At 48.9% G+C, this 21,263-nt stretch overlaps 1 protein-coding gene across 1 annotated transcript; it reads left to right on the plus strand.

The window, feature by feature from the left end:
- The first annotated feature begins 16,184 nt into the window (after window positions 1-16,184).
- On the plus strand, window positions 16,185-20,922 carry CUNH1orf216 (chromosome unknown C1orf216 homolog). The gene is made up of 2 exons (XM_037149792.2): window positions 16,185-16,346; window positions 18,427-20,922. The coding sequence occupies exon 2, from the start codon at window positions 18,432-18,434 to the stop codon at window positions 19,134-19,136; it is 705 nt and encodes a 234-aa protein (XP_037005687.2). The 5' UTR covers window positions 16,185-16,346; window positions 18,427-18,431; the 3' UTR covers window positions 19,137-20,922.
- Window positions 20,923-21,263: the final 341 nt, after the last annotated feature.

A 21,263-nucleotide genomic window follows, 5' to 3' on the forward strand; every position in this document is an offset into this window, starting at 1 on the left:
GGAGGGACCTTCAGTCTACTTCTAGGCTCTGAGAGAAATGTCTGCTGGCCAGAAGAATCTTCTCACGCTCTTTTGGTAGAGACAGTCTTAACAGCCATGCGTGGAAGGCCCTTCAGGAGGGGACGCTTTTCCCTCTCCAAACATCTTAATGTCTCCTCGTGGAATTTCTTTTCCTCTTTCAAGACACCGTGTCTTCTCGAACCTCATTGATAATGGCGAACATTTAAAAAAATTTTTTTCTACTAAATAACCTTTGTGAATATTCTTATAAGATTCTGGGGTGATAGTCTATTTTTTTCATTTTCCATCATTTTTCCATAATGGGCCCATGGTCTGCTCTAAGCAGAAAAGCGGGCTGCAGTTTGTCCTCTGAGGCACCCGTGTTTCAGCCAAACAGAGCACCTCCTGTCTGCCTCTTCTGTCTCAGGACTCACCTGTCAGAGAACAGTTGGGAAATGGCACCAACCCTGCACGTTCAGGAGCTCAGTAGCTTAAGACTGGCCACATTTGAGATGCCAGTTGCAAGTCCAGCTTCCTAGGCTGCTTGCAGTTCTGACCACCTGTCTTGACTCCAACCTCAGGGGACCCCACAATCCATCTTCTGCTTTGGTAACTCTGTAGCACCGCTCATAGCACCCCCTGAAAGTGCTGTGCATAAGATTTCAGTTTTATTATGCAGGGCACAGCCAGACGAAAAGTGGAGCTGGGTCCAGGGCATCCCTGTCCTCTCTGGGGGGCTGCCTGCCCAGCACGTGATCTGCCCGGCCCTCCCCCCACAGTCTCCAAGGGCCTTGTCGTCTCCAAGTTTTTATCTGGCCCATCATGATGAAGGTGCAGTTGATTAAATAATTGGCCATGTGGTTTAACAGAATCTCTAGTTCCTGTCCCCTCTTTAGAGGTCAGGGAGTGAGGTGTCAGGTGGTATTTCTGGGGTGACCAGCCCCTCCCTAGAAACTAAGAGCTTACCAGAGTCACCCTCTTGGTGTAAACTCAGGGAAGGCAGGAAGGGGCTTATGATGAACAACAAAAAACACTCCCAGAGGTTTTAGGGGCTCTGTGGCAAGAACTGAGGACAAAGACCAAACCTGTACGTATGTTTTCATTATATCACAGAGAGCATACTCTGAATTTATTTATGGTCTAGCTAGTATCATGCTTAGCAGCAGTAGAAGGCATACGATAATCATATATTAAATTAGCGGACATACATGAGGGAACGAGCTGCATTAGTGCTAATTAGTGAGGCCGTGGTTTATTGTAAGAAACTTGCACTAGCCTTCGTGCATGGTATTTAGTAATGCTAATTCATTGAATTTCCCTGAGGACCTCCCCAAAGGACGGGTTACTCCAAAGCCCTGAACTCAGTGGACCTGAAATCCCAATTTAAGAATCACCAATGTGGGTTTTTTGATCAAGGTCTTGCATCAACTCAAGTGGGAGACACCAGTGGTAGGTACAAGCTTCATTGGTTTTCTTCATTGCTCCCTTATGACACAGGTACATTTTGAGTTTTTAATTTTGTTTTTCCTGAGGAGGTTAAAGTATAGATAAAACTGTGTGTGTGTGTGCAATCTTTCACATATTCTAATGGGAAAAGGTCCAGTATTTGGATAGGACCACTTGAGAATGTCAGCCAATCCTATCTGATGGGCACACCTGGTACTTGGCTAATCCTCAAGATTTTAATCATCTGGATTTTGTAAACCTGATGAGCTTTGTAGCAAAAGCACTGTGTTTTGTGAGACATGAAACTTTGCCATTTTCCTCCTGTTTTATTTCTTCGAGTCTGTCTTAGAATTTTTCCAGCTGGACGACTAATGCACAGAGACTTTTCTTTTCCATTGCTGTCACCCCCGATGTGAACTATTAATACATGTTTTTATTTATAATCTGTTCCCTTTAAGAAGAGGCAGGGATGAGCTAAGTCCAGTGGCACGTGGGTTCACTAAGTGTCCCTGATGGTTTTTCGGAGCTTGAGCTTATTCCCAAAATAGGTTTCCACCAACACTTTCCCTTTATTTACATCCCTTGTGTGTTTCATCCTTGTGTTTGTTTTCCACTTATATTAACTCATCAAAATGTTTTGTGAAGTAATTTATATATCCAGGAAGATTTTCATTACTGATTTTCTTAGAAATAAAAAGTCCTATTTGGCCAACAGTGGAAGAGAGAACCCCTCCCCCCCAGAAACCCAACAACAAAGTTTGGTTCAGAACTTGAAACCAGCAAAATTTGAGTGGTTTCTCAACTTGGCAGATCCTACCCTAAATCACTTGTAGGAAATCTCCATTTTCTAACTACAAATAAGCAGTTTTGTGTGTGAACTGGTGATGACCAGTTTCGCTCAATTTGCTTATGCTTGTATCTAGCTGTGGGTCAAACTATAGTATTTCGGAAAATATAAAATAGAGGTACAAATCATGTGGGCGTGTTATAGAATGGACTTATCAGCTAACTCGGGATGAATAAGATTTGAATCTTAGTTTGTAAAGAAACCTAACAAAACTGAACTTTTCCCATGTCCTTATAGAGTTTTTCATGCTGATTAATTAAAAGAATAAGACTGAGGTTAGAGATGTTCACTTACTTAAAAGATCAAAATGCTTTTTAAATCTTTTAGCAGCTTTCATATAGGCAATCAGTGTAGCAACTCAACATAATCTAGGCCTGTCATTATTAAAGTAAGTTCATTAAGACTTCATTATGACAATAATGTTAACAGGTTGAATGGCTAATACTGGGGACTAAAAGAGAGACACTGCTTGAGCTTCTGGGAAAAAAGTTGACACTATTTATGATGCACTATTGCTATTAGCCTCTAGTTTCTGCAAATTAGTAATGTTTATTTTGACTTATTAAATAGTGAGGGCTAGTCTTTCTTTCATAAAGTTTGAGGTTTGAGGGGGTGCAAAGGCCAGGAGTTGTGACATCATAAAAAAAAAAGTTGTATCAATTTGATGTCAAATCCTGGCTCATCCATTTATCCATTTCACCACTTGGCACTGACCTGCCCACCTGCAAACAGGAGAAACCAGCTGCCTTGGTAGAGTTGCCGTGCAAAGTTTCCGGCGTGACAGGTGCTCAATAAAGGCCGGTTCTCCGGCAGCTGGAGAGGTGCAGTGTTCCGGCCTCGGTGAGACCGTTCCCTGGTGGCGGTAACAGGAAAATGGCGCTCGGCAGCCCCTGGGCACCTGGACTTGATGGTTTCAAGGCTCCTTCCAACACCAGTCCGTTTCTCTCTGATTCCCCCTCACCCAGAGGTGGGTCCAGAACTGTCTTTAAGGATGTGCGCCCGAGACTCACACAGCATTGTGTTGACACGGGCTGCGTAATCTAACAAGCCCTTAAACACAGCTGCTCAAGTCAGCTGAGGATCTGCGTGTGTGAGTTGGATGTAGGTTAACGCTGCCAGGAAGAGAGTCCTGATTTTAATGAGACCTGAAGAGAATCCAGAAAGAGGCTTAGCGATGTGTGTTCCCCTCTCAAAAATACTCAGAAAGACACATTTTGGATATTTCAGTGCTGATGGAAAGGATCACAGTTGAAGGAGAAACTTGAGTTTGTTTGTATAAAGGATCTTTTAAAGCATGAGATCATTAAAAGAAAAACAGAAACAACTTTCTTCCTAAAGCCATGGAGATAGAGGGAACCCTCAGGGGAACCAGTAACAGGACACATCTCCCCTCTTCTCACAGCCCCAGGACGAACTTGACCCATCCGTCAATCCAGCCTTCCCACCCCTGAGCTCTCGCTGGGCCTCTCAGTACATCGCAGTGAACCCCTCTGTCCGTGGGGTGCCCACAAATCTATGGGTGCTCACGAGAGACTTTTGTTTTTAATCTAGGCCATTCTTTCACTTATATAACATATTTATGGCACATATTTATCAACTGCATCCCCGTCATTATTAGAAAAATAAGTAGGTCCCTAGTCTCTTCATTCTAAATACTTCTCAAAGGAGACATTCTCAGAGAAGTTTATCTTTAGTAACTGGTATAATTTACTCAAATTGCTGCCATGACTAGTGTGTGTATCATGAAAATACCAACATGATCAGAGAAATCCTAGATTGCTCTTGGCAAGTATCCACTCACTAACAAAAATGTATCTTGTATTAAAGTGAGAATTTCTTTTTTTTAAGTATATTTTATTTTTTAAGTATATTTTATTGATTTATTTCTAGAGAGGGGGAGAGAAGCATCAATGTGTGAGAGAAACATCAAACATCCGTCAGTTGCCCCCAACTGGGGACCTGGTCGAAACCCAGGCATGTGCTCTGACTGGGAACCAAACCAGTGACCCTTCAGTCCACAGGCTGGCGCTCAATCCACTGAGCCACACCAGCCAGGGCTAAATGAACCGTGAAACTGAGTGATCTGTGGGCTGTGGGATTATGAGATTTGATCCTTCCCTCCTTTGGTTTACTTGTATTTTCTAACTTTCCCACACTGATCAGGAACTGCTTTTGGAATTAAAAATGATTTCAATTAAAAATGTAGTTTAAATGGTCTAAAACTATAACTGTATCATTTTGAAAGGCGGCACCAAGGAGAACCTACATGTGAGAGATTAAAAAAGTGGGTGAGGCAAAGATGGTTCACAGATTTTGATGCTGAGGCACGGTGCCTGAAAAATGCTGAGTCACAGTTATGTTTTAAAATGCTGAGTCATGGTGCAAAAATGCTATGCCAGGACACCTGAAAATGCTGAATTATTTTAGATAGCCACTAGTCAGCATTTTTGAGGCACCGTGACTCAGCATTTCATATAACAATGACTCAGCATTTGTTAGAAAGCCAGGACTCAGCAATTCATGCCTTCAGCCAGGGGCCTGGCCCGCACCCCAGGCATGCGCCCTAACCAGTAACCCCCTAGGTTTGCTCGGTGATACCCAGCCAACTGAGCTACGGCAGTCAGGGTTCAAATTACATCTTAAATCAGTTCACTTCTTTCAGCTCTATAGCCAGTGAGTGTCCTTTTCCAAGAACTTCTTGCCAGGATACCACAGTAGGCTCCCGATCTCCCCATTGCTATTTTTGCTTCCCTTCTGTACAATCTGTGCACAGCTGCTAGACGATGACCTTTGTATGAACATGAATTAGATGCCACTCCCCCACTTAAAGCCTTTCAATATCTTCCACTGTACCCAGAATTAAGTCCAAACTCCTCATCACCCACAAAGCCCTCCCTCTAGGCTCTGTGATACAGCTCCGCTTCTTAACCTCCTACCCACTTTTTTCATTTACGTTACACTCAGCTTTCAGAGTGTCCTTTGGGCCTTCCAAAGTGTCCTTTGTTGTCCTGGAATCCCTTCCCTCCACCCACCTTTGTCTGGCTAGTGCATAATTCTCCAGGTGTTAGCTTAGCTCTAACTTCCTCAGAGATGACTTACTTCCATGACCACCCCTTTCTTAAATAGGTTACCTAGGTTAGTTTACTAATACTTTTTTTAAAAAATCACTGTTTGCTACCTTAATGTTTGTTTAAGTCTTTCTTCCCCACTAGACTTAATTCTGTGAAAGCAGAGACCATGCCTGTTTTGTTCCAAGATGTATGTATGCTTTGGGTGGTGCTGTCTGAAGCCTAGAGGTGCTAATGGTGAAGAGCTTGGAGCTGAATGGCTTACAAAGAAGTGTTCTTGCCCTGGCTGGTGTAGCTCAGTGGATAGAGCGAGGGCCTGCGAACCACACAATCGCGCGGTTCGATTCCCAGTCAGGGCACATGCCTGGGTTGCAGGCCTGGGTTGCAGGCCGGTTCCCTGCAGGCCAGTTCCCAGAAGAGGATGCATGAAAGGCAACCATACATTGATGTTTCTCTCCCTCTCTGCTTCCCTTCCCCTCTAAAGATAAATAAATAAAATAAAAAATAAAAAATCTAAAAAAAATGAAAAGAAGTGTTCTTGTGTGGAACAGGATAGAGGTGGTTGCTATGTGAGACCTTCAGTCCTTGCTCTGCCACTTACAAGTGACAGGGCCTGGGATAAGTCATTCTCTTTGAACTTTTTTCTCCAACTGGAAAATCAGGCTAAAGTGAAAAGGCTTGGTTTGGCTCACAGGGTTATGGTTAGGATCAGAGGAAAAAACGAACGTGAACTTGTTGAGATTGAGCCAAGGCTGGCTAACCCACTGCCGAGGAAGGGTTGGTGCTGATGCCCCCTTAAGGTCTGGCTCAGCGGGAAAGAGGCCGAGCCTCACCAGGCTGCACAGGACCAGCCCATGGACCCGCCTCAGCACCAGTGATGGCTAGCTGAGTGCTGGGACTTGTGAGTGGTCAGGATGGAGGGCTGCTTATGGGCCTGGACTCTCACAGTGACCTGAGCAAATAGACACAGCCTTGCGTATGGCTGATGTCACCTGGAATTTTACGTAGGTGCCAGGTCTCTGCCTAGTAGTTGTATTGTCTTGGTCTATACAGTCCATGTCCTTTCCATTCCCTCTTTCTGTCCTCTCTTCTCTCACCTTAAAGGTTTTTCATTTTCAGTTTATTGATCTACGTCTTCCCTGTGGTGGGAATCCTAATGGGAAAAGGGGGGTTGAAGTAGCGACAGCCTAAGGGTGATTGGCAGAAACTGTGGGGCTGGATGCCTGGGTTCTTTCCCTTTATTTCAGTGGGAGCCACAGTCTAGCATTCTTGATGGCTGGTGGGCTAGGGGTGGGGTGAAGAGGCAGCCCCCAGCTCCAGGCTGGAGAATCGCTGGGCCCAGTCGAGGGGTGGGCAGTGCTGGGGCAGGGCTGGTTGGGAGTGAGTCATGTAGGGTTTTTTTTTTCCCCTGTCTCTCTTTTTCTCAGAGGCTGAGGCGAAGGGAAAAAGCTGACTGCCCACCCCTCTCTTTGTGTGTCTTGTCTAATTTAACTTATGTTATTTATCAAGTAGACAGGTTATTTGGAAACCAGATGGACCCAGGCAAAAAATCATCTGGGTTTTCCAAATGTGAAAAATTAGGTTCTGGGGGCCTAGGAGGAGAGGCGGTGTGTGTGTGTGTGTGTGTGTGTGTGTGTGTGTGTGTGTGTGTTTGGAGGGGGTGAGGCGTGTTGAGGGTACTGTGAGTCTCTGTAGTCAGACCCAGAAATTGCTCCATGATATCCAAGTTTCCCCCCTCCTTCTTTTTCCTTCAAGTTCTTTATAATTAGAATCTAAAAGAGAAAACCACAAGCTTTATGTTGGCGGCTGGGAGTGCTGAAAGGTTTAGTTGGCCAGAATAAGAACATGTCAGGGCTATAACAGAGCAGCGGCTGACAGCTTTCTCTGTCTCTCCAACTGGCCTCCTACAGAGCCGGTGGGTTAGCAAGGCAGAGAGAGGTTTCTGGAGCAGAAGCCGCCACCTCTGTCCCCTCAGTGTTAGATCCCAAACTGATCGCAGCAGTTATGGAAGTTAGACATTAGGGGCAGAACTTACCATTTTATAACTTTCTGATGATCAGATGGCTGAAGAACGCTGGGGATGAAGGGTTGTCTCCCCCTTAAATATCCAGGGGAAGGGCTCGCTGTGTGGTTACAACCAGGAACGTTTAAAGCCTGCGGTTCTGTTAACTCTGGGCAGCAACGTTATTAGGAAGGAATTAAAGCAGGAAGCTATGGAGGTACGACCCTAGGCTGCAGTAAAGGAAACGTTCGGCTGAGAGCAGAGGCCCGACCCTCTGCATGGGCACATGCACACACAGAGCAGAGCCAAGACCCTGCCTGGCCCGAGGAATCTGGCAGCAGCCATCGCACTTGTCCCATTGTAATTGTCATTTTTTTCAAGTGCCATTGGACTGTGAAAGCCACTTAATAACATGATCTCATCTGAATAATCTGAGTTAATACTAGCTCCACAGTGGTGAGGATTAAGTCAAAAAAGAATTGTAAAGTGTCTGCCTCCAGGCCTAGCACATAGTGAACCTCGATGAGTGTTTGTTGAATAACTGACCATTTCCAAAGGTCGGTGTATAACAGCTTGAATAACTGAGACTTATGGGCTGTCTCGCTGGGCCTGGAGCCTGCCCGAGCCATGATCTTACCCTGCCCTTCATTTAACACATGCTAAATGAGAATCTGTGGTGTGTGGGGTACACCCCGTGAGGTGCTCCCCACCCCCGCTCAAGGAAGGCCACGTGGGCCCAGCCACTGGCTGGGGGCACTGTCTGCAGACTGCCTGCAGCAGTCAGCCCCCTTGGGGATTGCCTCAGCTGCAGAGAACACCTTGCCCAAGGTCATGCCCCTCTCCAGCACAGCCCACATCCAGTGACAACACGGGTATAAACGCCTGGCCAGCTCGGCTCATGTCGAGACAATTCCAATGGGCCATTCTAGCTTCAGAGCTCCCCTAGGAGTTAACTGAGGCTATCATGGGCTTGTCCCTTCCCATCCACAGATGTCGATCCAAAGGGCACTTTTTTAACATTTTTATTTCTTTATTTTCAGAGAGAGGGAAGGGAGAAAGAGAGGGAGAGAAACATCCATGTGTGTTTGCCTCTCACACACCTGCCACTGGGGACCTGGCCTGTAACCCAGGCATGTGCCCCCACTGGGAACCAAACCGGTGACCCTTTGGTTCACAGATTGGCGCTCAATCCACTGAGCCACACCAGCCAGGGCCAAAGGGCACTTCTTAATAAACATCCTGGGTGCTGAACTGTCTGAATCTGCTTCCTGGGGAATCCAGCCTGCAAGTGTGCTAGTCCTGGTGGCCAAGGCTTTTGGACAAGAAAGGACAGAGATCCATTTGCAGTTTTCAGCACAGGAGGTGTGGGTGCTGTCTTTTTAGGTCCACCAGGGGGCAGCAGTATCAAAGCAACCTGCCCTGCTGAGGTTCAGCAGACTGGTCTGGGGCCTTTTTCGGTCCGCTCTCATTTCCCACCACCAGTATCGGTATCGGGCAGGCCGACCTCCCTTAGTGTTGTCCACCTTCCGAAGGGAAGGAGACTTTCCGAAACGGTCTAGGCCTTAGTTTTGTCGGTCTTAACCCCCACCACCTGCAGCACTGAAGGCCAATCTGTCTTCCTATTGCAGCCCCTCCACCTCCAACCCCCACAGCTGGGCAAACTCCTCACCCAGAATCTCCCAGCCCACCACACTTGCCACCCACAATACATTTGTTTTCTGTGTGACAAGGTAATTATGAGCTTGGGGCCAGGAGGCCCGGGGGCCAGTCTGAGGATGGTCACTTCAATCTGGTTCTCCCTGTTCTACTAACATTATTGATTTTTAGTTTTATTTATTATGATGATTTTCTGTGTGATCTGGCCCTGGCGACATGAGGTATGGAGGCGAGAGGGCAGAACACATTTATTCTTGTCACGGTTTAGCTTCTTGAAACCACCTACCCACCCGACATTTTTCTTTTAATCTGCAGACTTTAGTACCTTGGTTTACCTGGTCTTCGTTCTCTCCCCTAGTCCCAAAGTTCTCCCAGAGATTCTTCCAGAAATGGGAGCCAGATGTGGCTAAAGGGTGCTGGGCGAGGAGTGAGGGCGACATTAACTCATCCGGCATTCCAGTCACCTGTCAGTGATTTCCAGGCTGAATTCCCCAACTTCCTGCTTCTTTTTCATTCCTTCCCCCAGGTAGTCCTGAGACAGGCCAAGCTTTCTTTCCCCCCCCCCCCCTCTTGTTTCCTATATCGGTTTCCCTGGCTGTGAAATGGATGAGAGAAAAACCTGATCAGGAAGCTTTCGGAAGGAGAGGGATTGACATGGGATGGACCCAATACAAAGTTGGCCTGCCTGACCTTCAGGCTACCAAGGCCTCCCATAACGTACTCCGATTCCTCATGGGGAAGAGGAAAGGCAGGCTTTAGGCAATAAATTACAAGTAGGAGGGGGCGCTCTTCACTGGGATATTTGCCATGGGAATCAGCTGAGGCCAAGGGCAATTTGTGGGGCCATGTTCCCCCAGCCTGTGTTCTCTGTGTGTGCCAGGAGAATGAATAAATCATTGTTCAGGGGCGGGATGCAGCTGCTGGGCTCCTCCCCTCGGCACATGCCCAGACTCCAGATCCTCCATTGAGAGCTGCTGGAGCAAAGCGGTTTATACACCCAGCTCCCCAAATCCTATTGAGGCCTCCCCTTCTGCACGAGCCACCGGCTTCCAGCCCATTCAGGCAGACCCTTTGTGCTGGAGGTTAAGTGGTTACGTGTGGGGGGCACCCAGAAAGGACCTGTCAGGCCCTGAAAGGCTGTGCTGATACCGAGCCCTCCTACTGATGAATGGGGTGGGTGGGGGAGAGGTGGGCGGCCAGAGGGTGGGGCAGGGGAGAAGGCATGGGGATTAGGGAGCCCACAGAGGCAGCTGCTAGGAAGGGGGTGGAACAGGCACCCCTTCTTTCATTTCTCCTTCAGATCCGATTTTCTGTCCAGCTCACTCACTTTGCTGTGGGCTCTGGGGTGTTCAAACAGCCTTGGGACCTGGGCTCTAGCTTTCTTGGTCTGGTGGGAGGAAGGTCTGGGGAGCACCATTTATCACTTGGGTGCCTTGGGAAGAAAGAGTCCTTTTCATTCTTCCAGGAGCTCCAAAACACCCCTCAGCTTCCCCTTTTCCCTTCCGGAGTGGGAGGGAAAGGTTGGGGCAGGACCCACCTCCTAGGATCATGTGGTACAGTGGGTTTGCAACTGCATCCCACTAAGCTTTAAAAACTTCCTGGGAGCCCCCTCAGGAGCTGTTTGGGGCAGAGGCTTGGAGATCTCAAACTGGGTATATTGGAAATATTTGCCTGAAAATCAAAGATTCCAAGCCTCTAAAAAATTTTTTTAACTTCAGATTTGATGTGTGCCCCGCTCATTTTATAGCTGCAGAAACAGCCACACTGGTGGTGGAGAATGGACTTGTCTTACCTAACATGGTCGCACAGCAATTTCTTGATAGATTAGCGTGGCACTTCACCTTTAAGAGGCAGAGGAGAACTGGGTGGACAAAACAACTACCTCTCCAGCTTTGTAGGCCTGTCTTTCCCAAGATGAGCTCATAATTCTGGGGAATGATTTTCATTCTGACCTGCCTTCAGGGCTCTGTGGTCCATCAAAGGTCCTGCAGGTCTGGTCCTGGGAGTCCAACTAAGGATGCTCACCATATAATGTTCTTTAACAATGTTCAAGGCATATTGTCTTTAGTTAACCTAGAAAGGTTAAAATTATTTGAAGAATAAAGCAGGTAGCAATGTGGCTGGTACTGCAGGACTGGAAGCCTTTGCTTAGTTCTCACATGAAACATTTAGGGGACCCCTGTTCTTCTCCTGCTACCCCCAGCTCCTGGGAATGGTGGTCAGCGCCTCTCACCTCTGGGCCCACTTTATCCTTCAGGTTCATCTCCTACCTCTGTTGCCTACCCACCTCCCGTACCAGTCACACTGGCCTTGCCTGCATTGTCTCAACACACACACCACACACAGTCTCCTCCGCCTTCTGCCTTCTCGTACTCAGCCTTCAAAGCCGGGCTCAAATACCACCTCTGCACCGCCTTCCCTACCCTGTTTTGTGCTCATTACTTTTCCTTAGGCCCTGTTGCAGGGCCCGTCACATTGTGCAGTCCACTCTTTTTCTGTTTCCCTATTTACACAGGGAGCTCCCCAAGGTCACCACCAGTTCTGATTCTGCCTTGAATCCCCAGCAGACAACCTGGTGCAGAGTAAGCACACCACCCCCTTGTGCTGGATGTGGATGAATGGATGGGAAGGGGCAGGCATTGAAACACCTCGACGGTACCTACCGCTCTCTTCCCAGGAACAGTGACATTGAAAAGTTATCCGTCTATGGAGGAACTCATGCCTGTCCTATTTACTGGAGTAGAAATCCCTTTCATCTTCCCTTGTCTAGTTGCCCGACACCCCAGGCCCCCAGGGCCCAGAGTCCGCTACTCACTGCCAGCCTCTCTGGCTTTGACATCCGTTTGCTCGGCAGGGTATCTGCTCACTGCCCACTGCTGGATCTTCACGGTGGGCTGGCCTGCTGCAGAGCCCTGTTCCATCTCCAGTGACTTCAGTGTCCCTGCCAATGAAATCCCTTCAGTGTAGTAGCTACAGATACTCCTTCACCCTGGAGTGACTGATTCCCTGGTACCCTGACTGAGAATGCTTCTGGCGAAGGAATAAGAGACATCTATACATTTGCTTTTCTGTGCTCATATAAACATGGATGCCTCTGCTTTCCTGGGCTTTATTGTTCTCCAGGTTCCCAGCTCCCTGAATATTATGGAGTGGGTGGGAATCATTATTTGAGTATTTACTGAATTAATTATTCAGTGCTAGAGTATCCCGTACAACATTGCCCTTGACTAAGAAAAGAGGCTGAGGCTAGCCCTGGCCGGGTGGCTCAGTCGGTTGGAGCATTGTCCCGTACACCAAAAGGTAGCAGGTTCGATTTCCAGTCAGAGCACATACCTAGGTTGTGGGTTTGATTCCTGGTCAGGTCAGGGTATGCACAGAAGGTAACCAGTCAATGTTTCTCTCTCACATCTGTGTTTCTCTTTCTCTCTCAAAGTGTTAAACATATTCTTTAAAGTGCGCAGACGATTAAAAAGACAAGAGAGGCTACAGTCTGATGCCCTTGGAATTCACTGGACTGAACAGGTATCATGATTAATTAATTAATTTATTATTTATTGCAGATTTTATTTATTTATCTTTAGAGGGGAAGGGAAGGAGAGGGGGAGAGAAATATCAATGTATGGTTGCCTCTTGTGTGTCCCCTGCTGGGAACTGGCCTGCAACCCAGGCATGTGCCCTGACTGGCAATTGAACCGCGATACTCTGGTTCACAGGCCCCCGCTCAATCCACTGAGCTGCACCAGCCAGGAGTTATTTTATTTTATTTTATTTTATTTTATTTTATTTTATTTTATTTTATTTTATTTTATTTTATTTTTGGAGAGAGAGAGAGAGAGAGAGAGAGAGAGGGAGAGAAACATCAGCCAGCTGCCTTCTCATACGGCTCTGACACTGTAGCTTCTGCAGGTCACGGGGGAGGGGGAAGAATGTTTCCAACCAGGGGAGCCGAGGACGGGTGCACTGCATCGATGTAGGCTGCACCAAGAGCAGCCATCAAGGGCAGAGTTGCTACTATTGAATGAGGACTGAGAGGTGCATGAGAGGGACCCAGGGGTGCTCTGTTAGTCATGGTTCTTTCGATTGTCAGGGAAAGAAATTCCACGCAAGTTAGGCTTGGAAAAACGAGGGCCTTCTTGGAAGGTTTACAAAGGCCTCAGGAAACAGGGACTGGGACCTCACCAGGATTCTGCTTTTTTGTCTCTGCTTCTGTGTGTTGGGATCATTTTCTCCTGCTGCAAACTGACTTCCACTCGCCAAGAAATGTGATTGCTATAGCCCTAGGCTCGCGGCTTCCCTGCTTTGTCTTCCTTTCATTTATTTCAGAAAGTCCCAGAGAAGAGCTCTGACTCACCTGGAGCGGGCAGTCTTATCCTTGGACTCAGCAGGCTCCCGTTTAATCCTGGTGGTTAAAGCCAGGGGCGGACTGCAGGCGGGGGTGTTGGGCAAGGGTGGGGGGCAGAGAGACTGAGCTGAAGGAAAGTTGGGGAGGAGCTGTTCTGGGCCCACCGAACAATCAGGTGACATTATGGCTGAATGGCATGGGAAGATCTGCATAACTCCAGGCCACCAAAGCTCAGAGCTCAGAAGCTCAGAAGTGAGGATTCGGGTCACCTCGTAAGTAAGAAAACCCTGTGGCATGGGGAACTTGCAATAGATAAAGGAAAAAGGAAGAGTAATTTAGCCTAGGACCTGATGCACAACAGAATTGGGGCTGAGGTCTCCACCTGCATATTCCAAGCTGGGGGAGTATCCTCCCAAGTTTGAATCACTTTTGCCTTCTCCCTTTATTTCCTTTTCCCTCTTAAAACAGGATTTGTCATAATCATAAGTTGGCATTTTTCCTCTTCCATTTCCCTCCTTTTCGTATATAGGATTGGTTGGTGTGATTTAATTTGTATTTAGTCTCTAGGTTGCAGAATGGTAAGTTGGAATTGAATTGAAACTGGAAGAGGATGCCCCAGCATGCAGATCACAGACCTCAATTCTTCCTCATTAAACAAACAAACAAACAAAAAGCAACAGAAAGAAAGAAGGAGCCCCTACCCTTCACAACAGCCTAGATGGAACCGGAGAGCACTATGCTGAGTGAAATAAGCCAGGTGGTGAAAGACAAATACCATATTATCTCACCTTTAACTGGAACCTAATCAATAAAACAAACAAGCAGGCAAAATATAGTCAGAGATACCGAAATGAAGAACAAACAGACAGTAACCAGAGGAGAGATGGTGGGGGGTGGTTAATGAGGGGAAAGGGTGAAGGGTGTCAGGAACAACTATAAAGGACGCATGGACAAAACCAAGGGCAGGTGGAACCAGGGGAGGGAGGTGGGGACAGCTGGTGTCGGAGCAGGGGGAGAGGTGAGGGGAAAAAGCAGAAAACTACTTGAACAACAATAAAATTTAGAAGTACTTATATATATGTTTTACAAAGTTTTACTTAGAAAAAAAGCAAGCAGCCCTGGCCGATGTGGCTCAGTGGATTGAGTGCTGGCTTGTGAACTGAAAGGTCGCTGGTTCAATTCCCAGTCAGGGCACAGTCCTAAGTCTTGGGCCAGGTCCCTGGTTGGAGGTGTGACATTTCTTTCTCAAATCGTTTCCCTCTCTCCCTTTCTCCCTCCATTCCCCTCTCCTTGAAAATAAATGAATAAAATCTTTTTTTTTAAAGCAAAAGAAAGGGATGAGGGAAAGACAAGGTGTTTTAAATGTATTATGATTCAATCCTACCCAGTGTGGCTCAGTGGGTTGAACACCAAACTGCAAACCGAAAGGTTGTGGGTCAGGTCCCCAGCTGGGGGCTTGTGAGAGGCAACTGATTCATGTATCTCTCCCCCCCTCTTTCTCTCCCTCCCTTTCTCCCTCCTTTCCTCTCGCTCTAAAAAGAAGTACATAAACTATTTTTAAAATGTATTATGATTTAATGATGAATCCATATTAGTTTAGTTTTGAAAAGCAGGGGGTGCGTGAGACAGGCATAACCAGTTGAATAGCTTTTTTATTAGAATGGGCGTGGAAGGGACCTCGTGGAAACTCATGAGCCCTGAAGGCGAAATTTGTCCTAGTCTTTCTGGGTAGCTTATTTTAAGAAGCTTTAATATAATACCAGGCAGTGCTTCTCTGTTTCCTCATGAAGGCCAGCAACCTCTCTGTTGTTTCTGAGAGCAAATTGGGCCCCCAAACCCTGTGTTTCCCCCAGGGAGGGAGCAAGGGCATCAGGCTTCAGCAAGTAAAAACGGAAGAGTTCAGTGCCCTGGCACCACGAGGTGTTCTCTGCCCTGTGGGAAGCCTCCTGGCAGTAGCTCCATGCCTGTCCCAGAGCAGGTTTTCTTTCTTCTCTTAAAAACCTAGCCTTCCGAAGTGACTTTAATAAATAAACACAAAATGAATACATAATGGCGGCCTGGCTGGGTAGTTCAGTTGGTTAGAGCTCTGGTATCCCCATAAGCTAGTGCTGTGGTTTTGATCTCTGGTCAGGGCACATACAAGAAACAACCAGCGAGCCCTGCCTGGCTGCCTGGTGTGGTTCAGTGGATTGTGCGCTGGCCTGCAAACCAACAGCTCACTGGTTCGATTCCCCGTCAGGGCACATGCCTGGGTTATAGGCCAGGTCCCCAGTAGGGGGCACGCAAGAGGCAACCACACCTTGATGTTTCTCCCCTTCTCTCCCTTCCTTCCCACCTCCTCTAAAAAATAAATAAATTACCTCTTCTACACAAAAAAGAAGCATAAATATTTCTCTTGTTTTTCCCTCTCATAAAGAAAAAAAAAAGTGACATGCTATGAAGAAAGTGTCCAGGGATAATATAAAGGGGGGAAGAGGCTGTTAGGCAGAGGGAACTGTGTGTGCAAAAGCAGCGTGGCCGAAAGGAGCGCCAGGCTACAGAGATGGGGCGCCAAGGCAGCGGGAGAGCGAGGGGCAGGGTGCTCTGGGCCCTGAGGCTGCCGCCTCAAGGATGCACCGCGGCGGGGAAGCCATTGAGGAGTTTAGGCAGGAAGGTGGCGACATGATCAGATTTTCATTTTGAAAATGTCACCCGAGCTGCAAGGCCTCCGTTCAGGCTGCGAAGGCCAGAAGGCGACCCCAGAAAGGCCGTCCGGCGCGCGCTCCGCAGAAAACCCACGTGGGCCAGGCCGCCACGCCCCGCGCGCAGACGCCGCCGGGCTCCGCAGTCTGTGCCCTGGGCTGGGCAGCGGCTCCGGGGCCGCGCATCCCACGCCCGGGCCGCGCGGACTCCCAGGCCGAGAGACCCCGCACCCAGCCCGGAGGGCCGAGTTTCCGCCGTGGGCCGGTGGAGCCAAAGCCGCGCCAGGGCGGGCGCGTCCAGGCCGTGAGTCGGGCCGTAGGGGGAGGGCTTGAGCCTCGGCCGCGGGGGTTTTGGGGGCCGAGAGGGAAAGCGCAGCCTCCGCACAGCTGCCTCCCATGGGGAGGTTGGGGAAGGCTGGTCTCTATCCTGTCTTCGGGGTAGTCTCCCTCTCTGGCAAGGCTGGGGCAGGAAGGGAGGCCGATGCTCCCCGCCCCCAAACCCCGGCAAATTGCGGATTCGCTTCTAGGGAAACCTGATCCTAGGGTGTCTGGGTTCCCATTTTACCGTCTCTGAGAACCCCCTGATTCGTACCACCACCCCTGCCGCATCCCAGCTGCCTTCATGGCCCTGCCCAAGTTTAGGAAAAAGAAAAAAAACATCTGGAGGGGAAAGGTCCCCAGGCACCTTGCGTCCTGGGGAGTTTGTAGCTTATAAAGGGACTGTGCAGACATCCCTGACCCACCTCGGAGGCCTGCCCACTACTGCATGTGGGGAGGGCCTCTGTCGTTCCTCAGTCTTACTGGTACCTGAATTTTCTGATTCTAGTACTGTGTAATCAGTTGAAACCTCATGTCTGTTGAACCCCTAATTTTGGTAGAAGCCGGTTGTTGAGGAGGAAAGAATAGTATTGACTTTACTATTCATGCAGGGCATCAAGATGGAGCAGCTGGGGGCAGGACACAAGATAGTATAATAGTATGGAGGGAAGAGGGTAAGGTCCCACAGACTTATGGTGGGGGGGGCTCCGGGGCAGAGGAAGGAAGGGGACCCAGCTCTTCCAGCCCTGGGCAGTCAGCAGTAGCCGCCACCCCCACATGCTTGCTCTTCCTGATCTTCCTGAGCCCCGGTGTCCCACTGCAGCCTCCTCCCTCTCCCCCACTCACTCACCCCACAGCAGGTGTGGACTGACACCCGCCTGGTGGCCAGCTCCATGGTGGCCCCTGGGAATGTGATAGAGGACATACAGAGAAGTTTCATGTCTAGTTAGGAAGCCAGAGTTATAGGCTGTTGTTACAAGAGAGTTGTGGTTTGTTTTTTTTTTTTTAATTGGATAGACATGGACTGACCATCAATTATGTGCCGGGAACAAGAAACAAACATGAATTAGGCAGTGTGTGTCCAGGGCAGTGTGGGCCCAGAGAAAGCAGTGTTAACTGCTTGAGTATGTTGGGGCAGTGAGTATATCAGGATGGCTTTGGAGAGGTGGGGTATATTAAAGCTGTTTTGAAGTATAAAAAAGGAATTTGATAGGTGGAGAAGAAAGGACCTCGGAGGAGAGGGGAGGGGAGGGAAGGGGAGGAGTTGTAGGCAGAGGGAGCTCTGTGAGGACGATAGTGCCCATCTCCTAGATCTCAGCCGTTTGGTGTGGCAGTGGGGGCAGAGTGGCAAGAGGCAAGTCTGGAGGCATGAGCAGGGGCCAGATGAAGCCCAGGCTTGTAGGCCATGGAGTGGTTTAGCAGCAGGTTAGGGACCTGTGATGAATTAAATTTAAATCTGTAACTGGAGGCAGAAAGATGAGTGAACAAGCTGTGGCAGTCAGTAATCCAGGTAAGAAATGGCCTGTATGTTCATACACACGCAGAGGTTTTTAAGAGGAAGAATTGTCAGGATTCAGTGGCCAATGAGATGGGAGAAGGAAGCAGAGTGAGCGGCCCGGGGTCTCTCAGGTTTCTGACTGTGGTGACAGTGGAGAGTGGGCCATTTCAAGGAGGCCAGCGTGGAGGGAGAGCTGGTTTGGACTTGAGGAGCCTGTGGTTGGCTATAGAGTTAGAAAGCTGTTGGGTCTGGCTGCAGGCATATCTGAGAGTCACCAACACATGATGCTCCTTGAAGCTACAGCAGAGGGTGATGAGGTCATCTGGACACAAGTGCATGGAATGAGAAGATAGCCTGCCTCAGAGGGCCGAGGGAAAACCTGCACAGGAGACTGAGGAGGCAAGAGGAAAACCAGGAAGGGAGATGTTACCAGAGTACAGGAAAGGGGCTGAGTAGGAGCAGCCAGGCTGGTGCTTGTCGCTTCGTGCCTGCAGCTAGGTTGCCTCAACTCTGTCAGGGTACCCCACCATGTCCCACTCTGACTCATCCTTCTGCTTCCCTTTTATAGACCAGATGTTCGCCATCCAGCCGGGAGTGGCTGAGGGGGGCCAGTTCCTGGGGGGCCAGTTCCCGGGGGGCCCACCTTCTAGAGTATGTCAGCCTGAGTTCCAACCTGACAGCAACTCCAACTTCATGGCAAGCACCAAGGACACCAATGAGAACTGGCGTGGGATGCCAGACCAAATGGAGCCCATCCTGATGAGGAGCTCTGCCAAGTTGCCCTCTGACAACCAGACCTTCCAGGCCCCTGGACTCCCCGAAGGAGAGGTCCGCAGCCCTCCAGAGGGGGCAGAGATCCCCAGAGCTGAGCATGAGAAAATCGGTAGTGCAGGCACAGTCTGCTCCCCTCTAGAGGACAATGGCTATGCCAGCAGCTCCCTAAGCATTGACAGCCCCAGCAGCAGCCCTGAGCCTGCCTGTGGGACCCCTCAAGGCCCTGGCCCTGCAGATTCCCTTCTGCCCTCAGTGGCCCAGGCTGTGCAAAAGCTGCAGGCTCAAGAGCGCTACAAAGAGCAGGAGAAGGAGAAGCACCATGTGCACTTGGTGATGTACCGCCGTCTGGCCCTGCTCCAGTGGATCCGAGGCCTGCAGTACCAGTTGGTTGACCAGCAGGCCCGTCTACAGGAGAGCTTTGACACCATCCTAGACAACCGAAAGGAGCTCATCCGCTGCTTCCAACAGAGGGCAGCACCATCCAGGCCCCAGGACCAGGGCTAAGAGTGTGCCTCCACTGGGGTGCAAGGGTGTATCTGTATATATTTGCAGGCATGTGTGTGGTTGAACACAAGTACATGATTATTAACTGGTATGAGTGCAGGTAAGCATAAGTGAGCATGCATGTGCTAACATGTGCCAGGCATGTGTGAATTAGTACCCATGCACCACCTTATGTGTGCTGTGTGTACACACAGGCTAACTTATGTGCAGGCCCATGTTGAGTGTGTCCATCTGTGTATATATATGTTACACACATGCCTCTTGTACATGACATACATGTAAGATGGAGTTAATTTGTGCATGCATGCATGAACGGGGCCTCAGTGGTATATGCATATGTACATAAGCGAGGTGCTATAGTTGGCCCTTGAACAACACAGATGGAAACTGCATTGGTCCCCTTATATATGGTTTTTTTTCAATAAATATATACAGTTCTGCAGATGTATTTTCTCTTAAGATTTTCTTAAGAACATTTTCTTTAGCTTTATTGTAAGAATATAGTATGTAATACATATAACATACAAAGTAAATGTTAGTTGACTGTTCATATTATCAATAAGACTTCCAGTCAGCTGCAGGCTGTTAGTACTTAAGTTTTTGGAGAGTCAAAAGTTATACCTGGAGCTTTGACTGTTTCAGGGGTTGGAACCCTGAAACATTGTTCAAGTGTCAGCTGTATATGCAAAAGGTATGTGTGCACCTAGGAGTGAGTTTGAACATGCAGGCTTATGGCAGGTGTGAGAGTGAGCCTATAGGCAGGGGTGCGTGTGTGCAGCTGCAGGCATGGGAAATGTATGATAGGAACATGTGTATTTGCAGGCAGAGTCCCAAGCATGTGTGTGCAAATATATGTTCCATTCCCCCTGTGGGGCATCCATCCACACCCTGTGTTACCCATGGCCTGCCATAGCCTTTTGTCCACAGGGTCCCACTGCTTCCTGGAAAAGAGGGCTGCCTGCTGTCATTTACCCGAGGGAATTAGTGTCAGGGAGGGGAGCTGAGGGTGGTGATGGACACTTGAACTCTGCGGCTGGGCACATGGGAGATGGGGATGGAGAAACGATGCTGGCAGGACCTTGTGAAGAACAGGAGTTTGGGAATTCTGCAACACCAGTTCCGAACAAACCACTAACCGTCTCCTCTCCGCAAAGGAGCTCTTGCAGACCACGTTGATTTAAGCTTCTGATGAAAAGAAATGTGTGCGTCTAAGCTTGCTGTTGAGTAAAATCTCACTTCCCTCTCTGTGCCTCTACACCCCTCTCTGCCTTTAGCAGCACTGGATGTTGAATTAATTTGGTTTGTTTCCCTGAAATCAGAATGTCTGTGCCAGGAGGAGCCAGGGTGGGTCCTGCTTTCAAGGGTGGGCAGGGGGCAGTGTCAGCCCTGCTTCTGTAAACTTAGGATGCTGAGTCATACCCCCTCCCGTCACTGAATGGCCCTTTAAATGTCGACGGGCTCCAGCAGAAGCTCTGAGAACTAGAGCTGGTGAGTTCTGGGGACAGCCAAAGACTAACGTAGCCAATCTCTCTGTTTGGCTTCTGGGAGCCCAAAGGTTGCGAGACCCTGATGGGCAAGCAATTCCCTGGAGGTCACTGGTGCTGCCTCCCACCCTCAGTCTTCCAACCTGCAAAATGCCAGGGCTCTTTCTGACTGCCCCTAAAGAGTTCCATCCCTAACAATGGGTGGGTGGATGCACTGGGGAGGGAGGCTGAAGCAGTGACCCTGAGGACTTTGTGTCTAGCTCTTGCATGTTGAGTGTGAACCACAATGAATAAATAAACTGGGGCCCAGAAATGCATGAGTTTGTGTTTCTGTCTCACAGGCCTCCTGGTGGCCTCTTTGCTGGATAGTCTGAGCACCTCTTTTGAGCAGGGCTCTGAGCTGGGGGTGGGGAGTTGGGGCGGAAGACCCTGGGGAGAAAGAATCCAGCCTGCCTGGCTGACCATCTGATGGTAGGGTAGAGAGGTCTCTTCTCAGGGGCCTCCCAGATTGATGGGGTTGGTGGGGGAGGCTCGGCCTCTGCTAGAGCTCCATTTGAGATTGTCCTTGTCTTAAGGCACATTTGAGCCTGAAAAGGGGGGCACTGATTGTGAGGGACCCTCCCTCCACAGGCGTGTACTCACG

This window comes from Artibeus jamaicensis, unplaced genomic scaffold (assembly GCF_021234435.1).
Source record: "Artibeus jamaicensis isolate MK-2021 breed Jamaican fruit bat unplaced genomic scaffold, CSHL_Jam_final scaffold_847, whole genome shotgun sequence".
In the NCBI taxonomy this organism is placed as follows: Eukaryota; Metazoa; Chordata; class Mammalia; order Chiroptera; family Phyllostomidae; genus Artibeus; species Artibeus jamaicensis.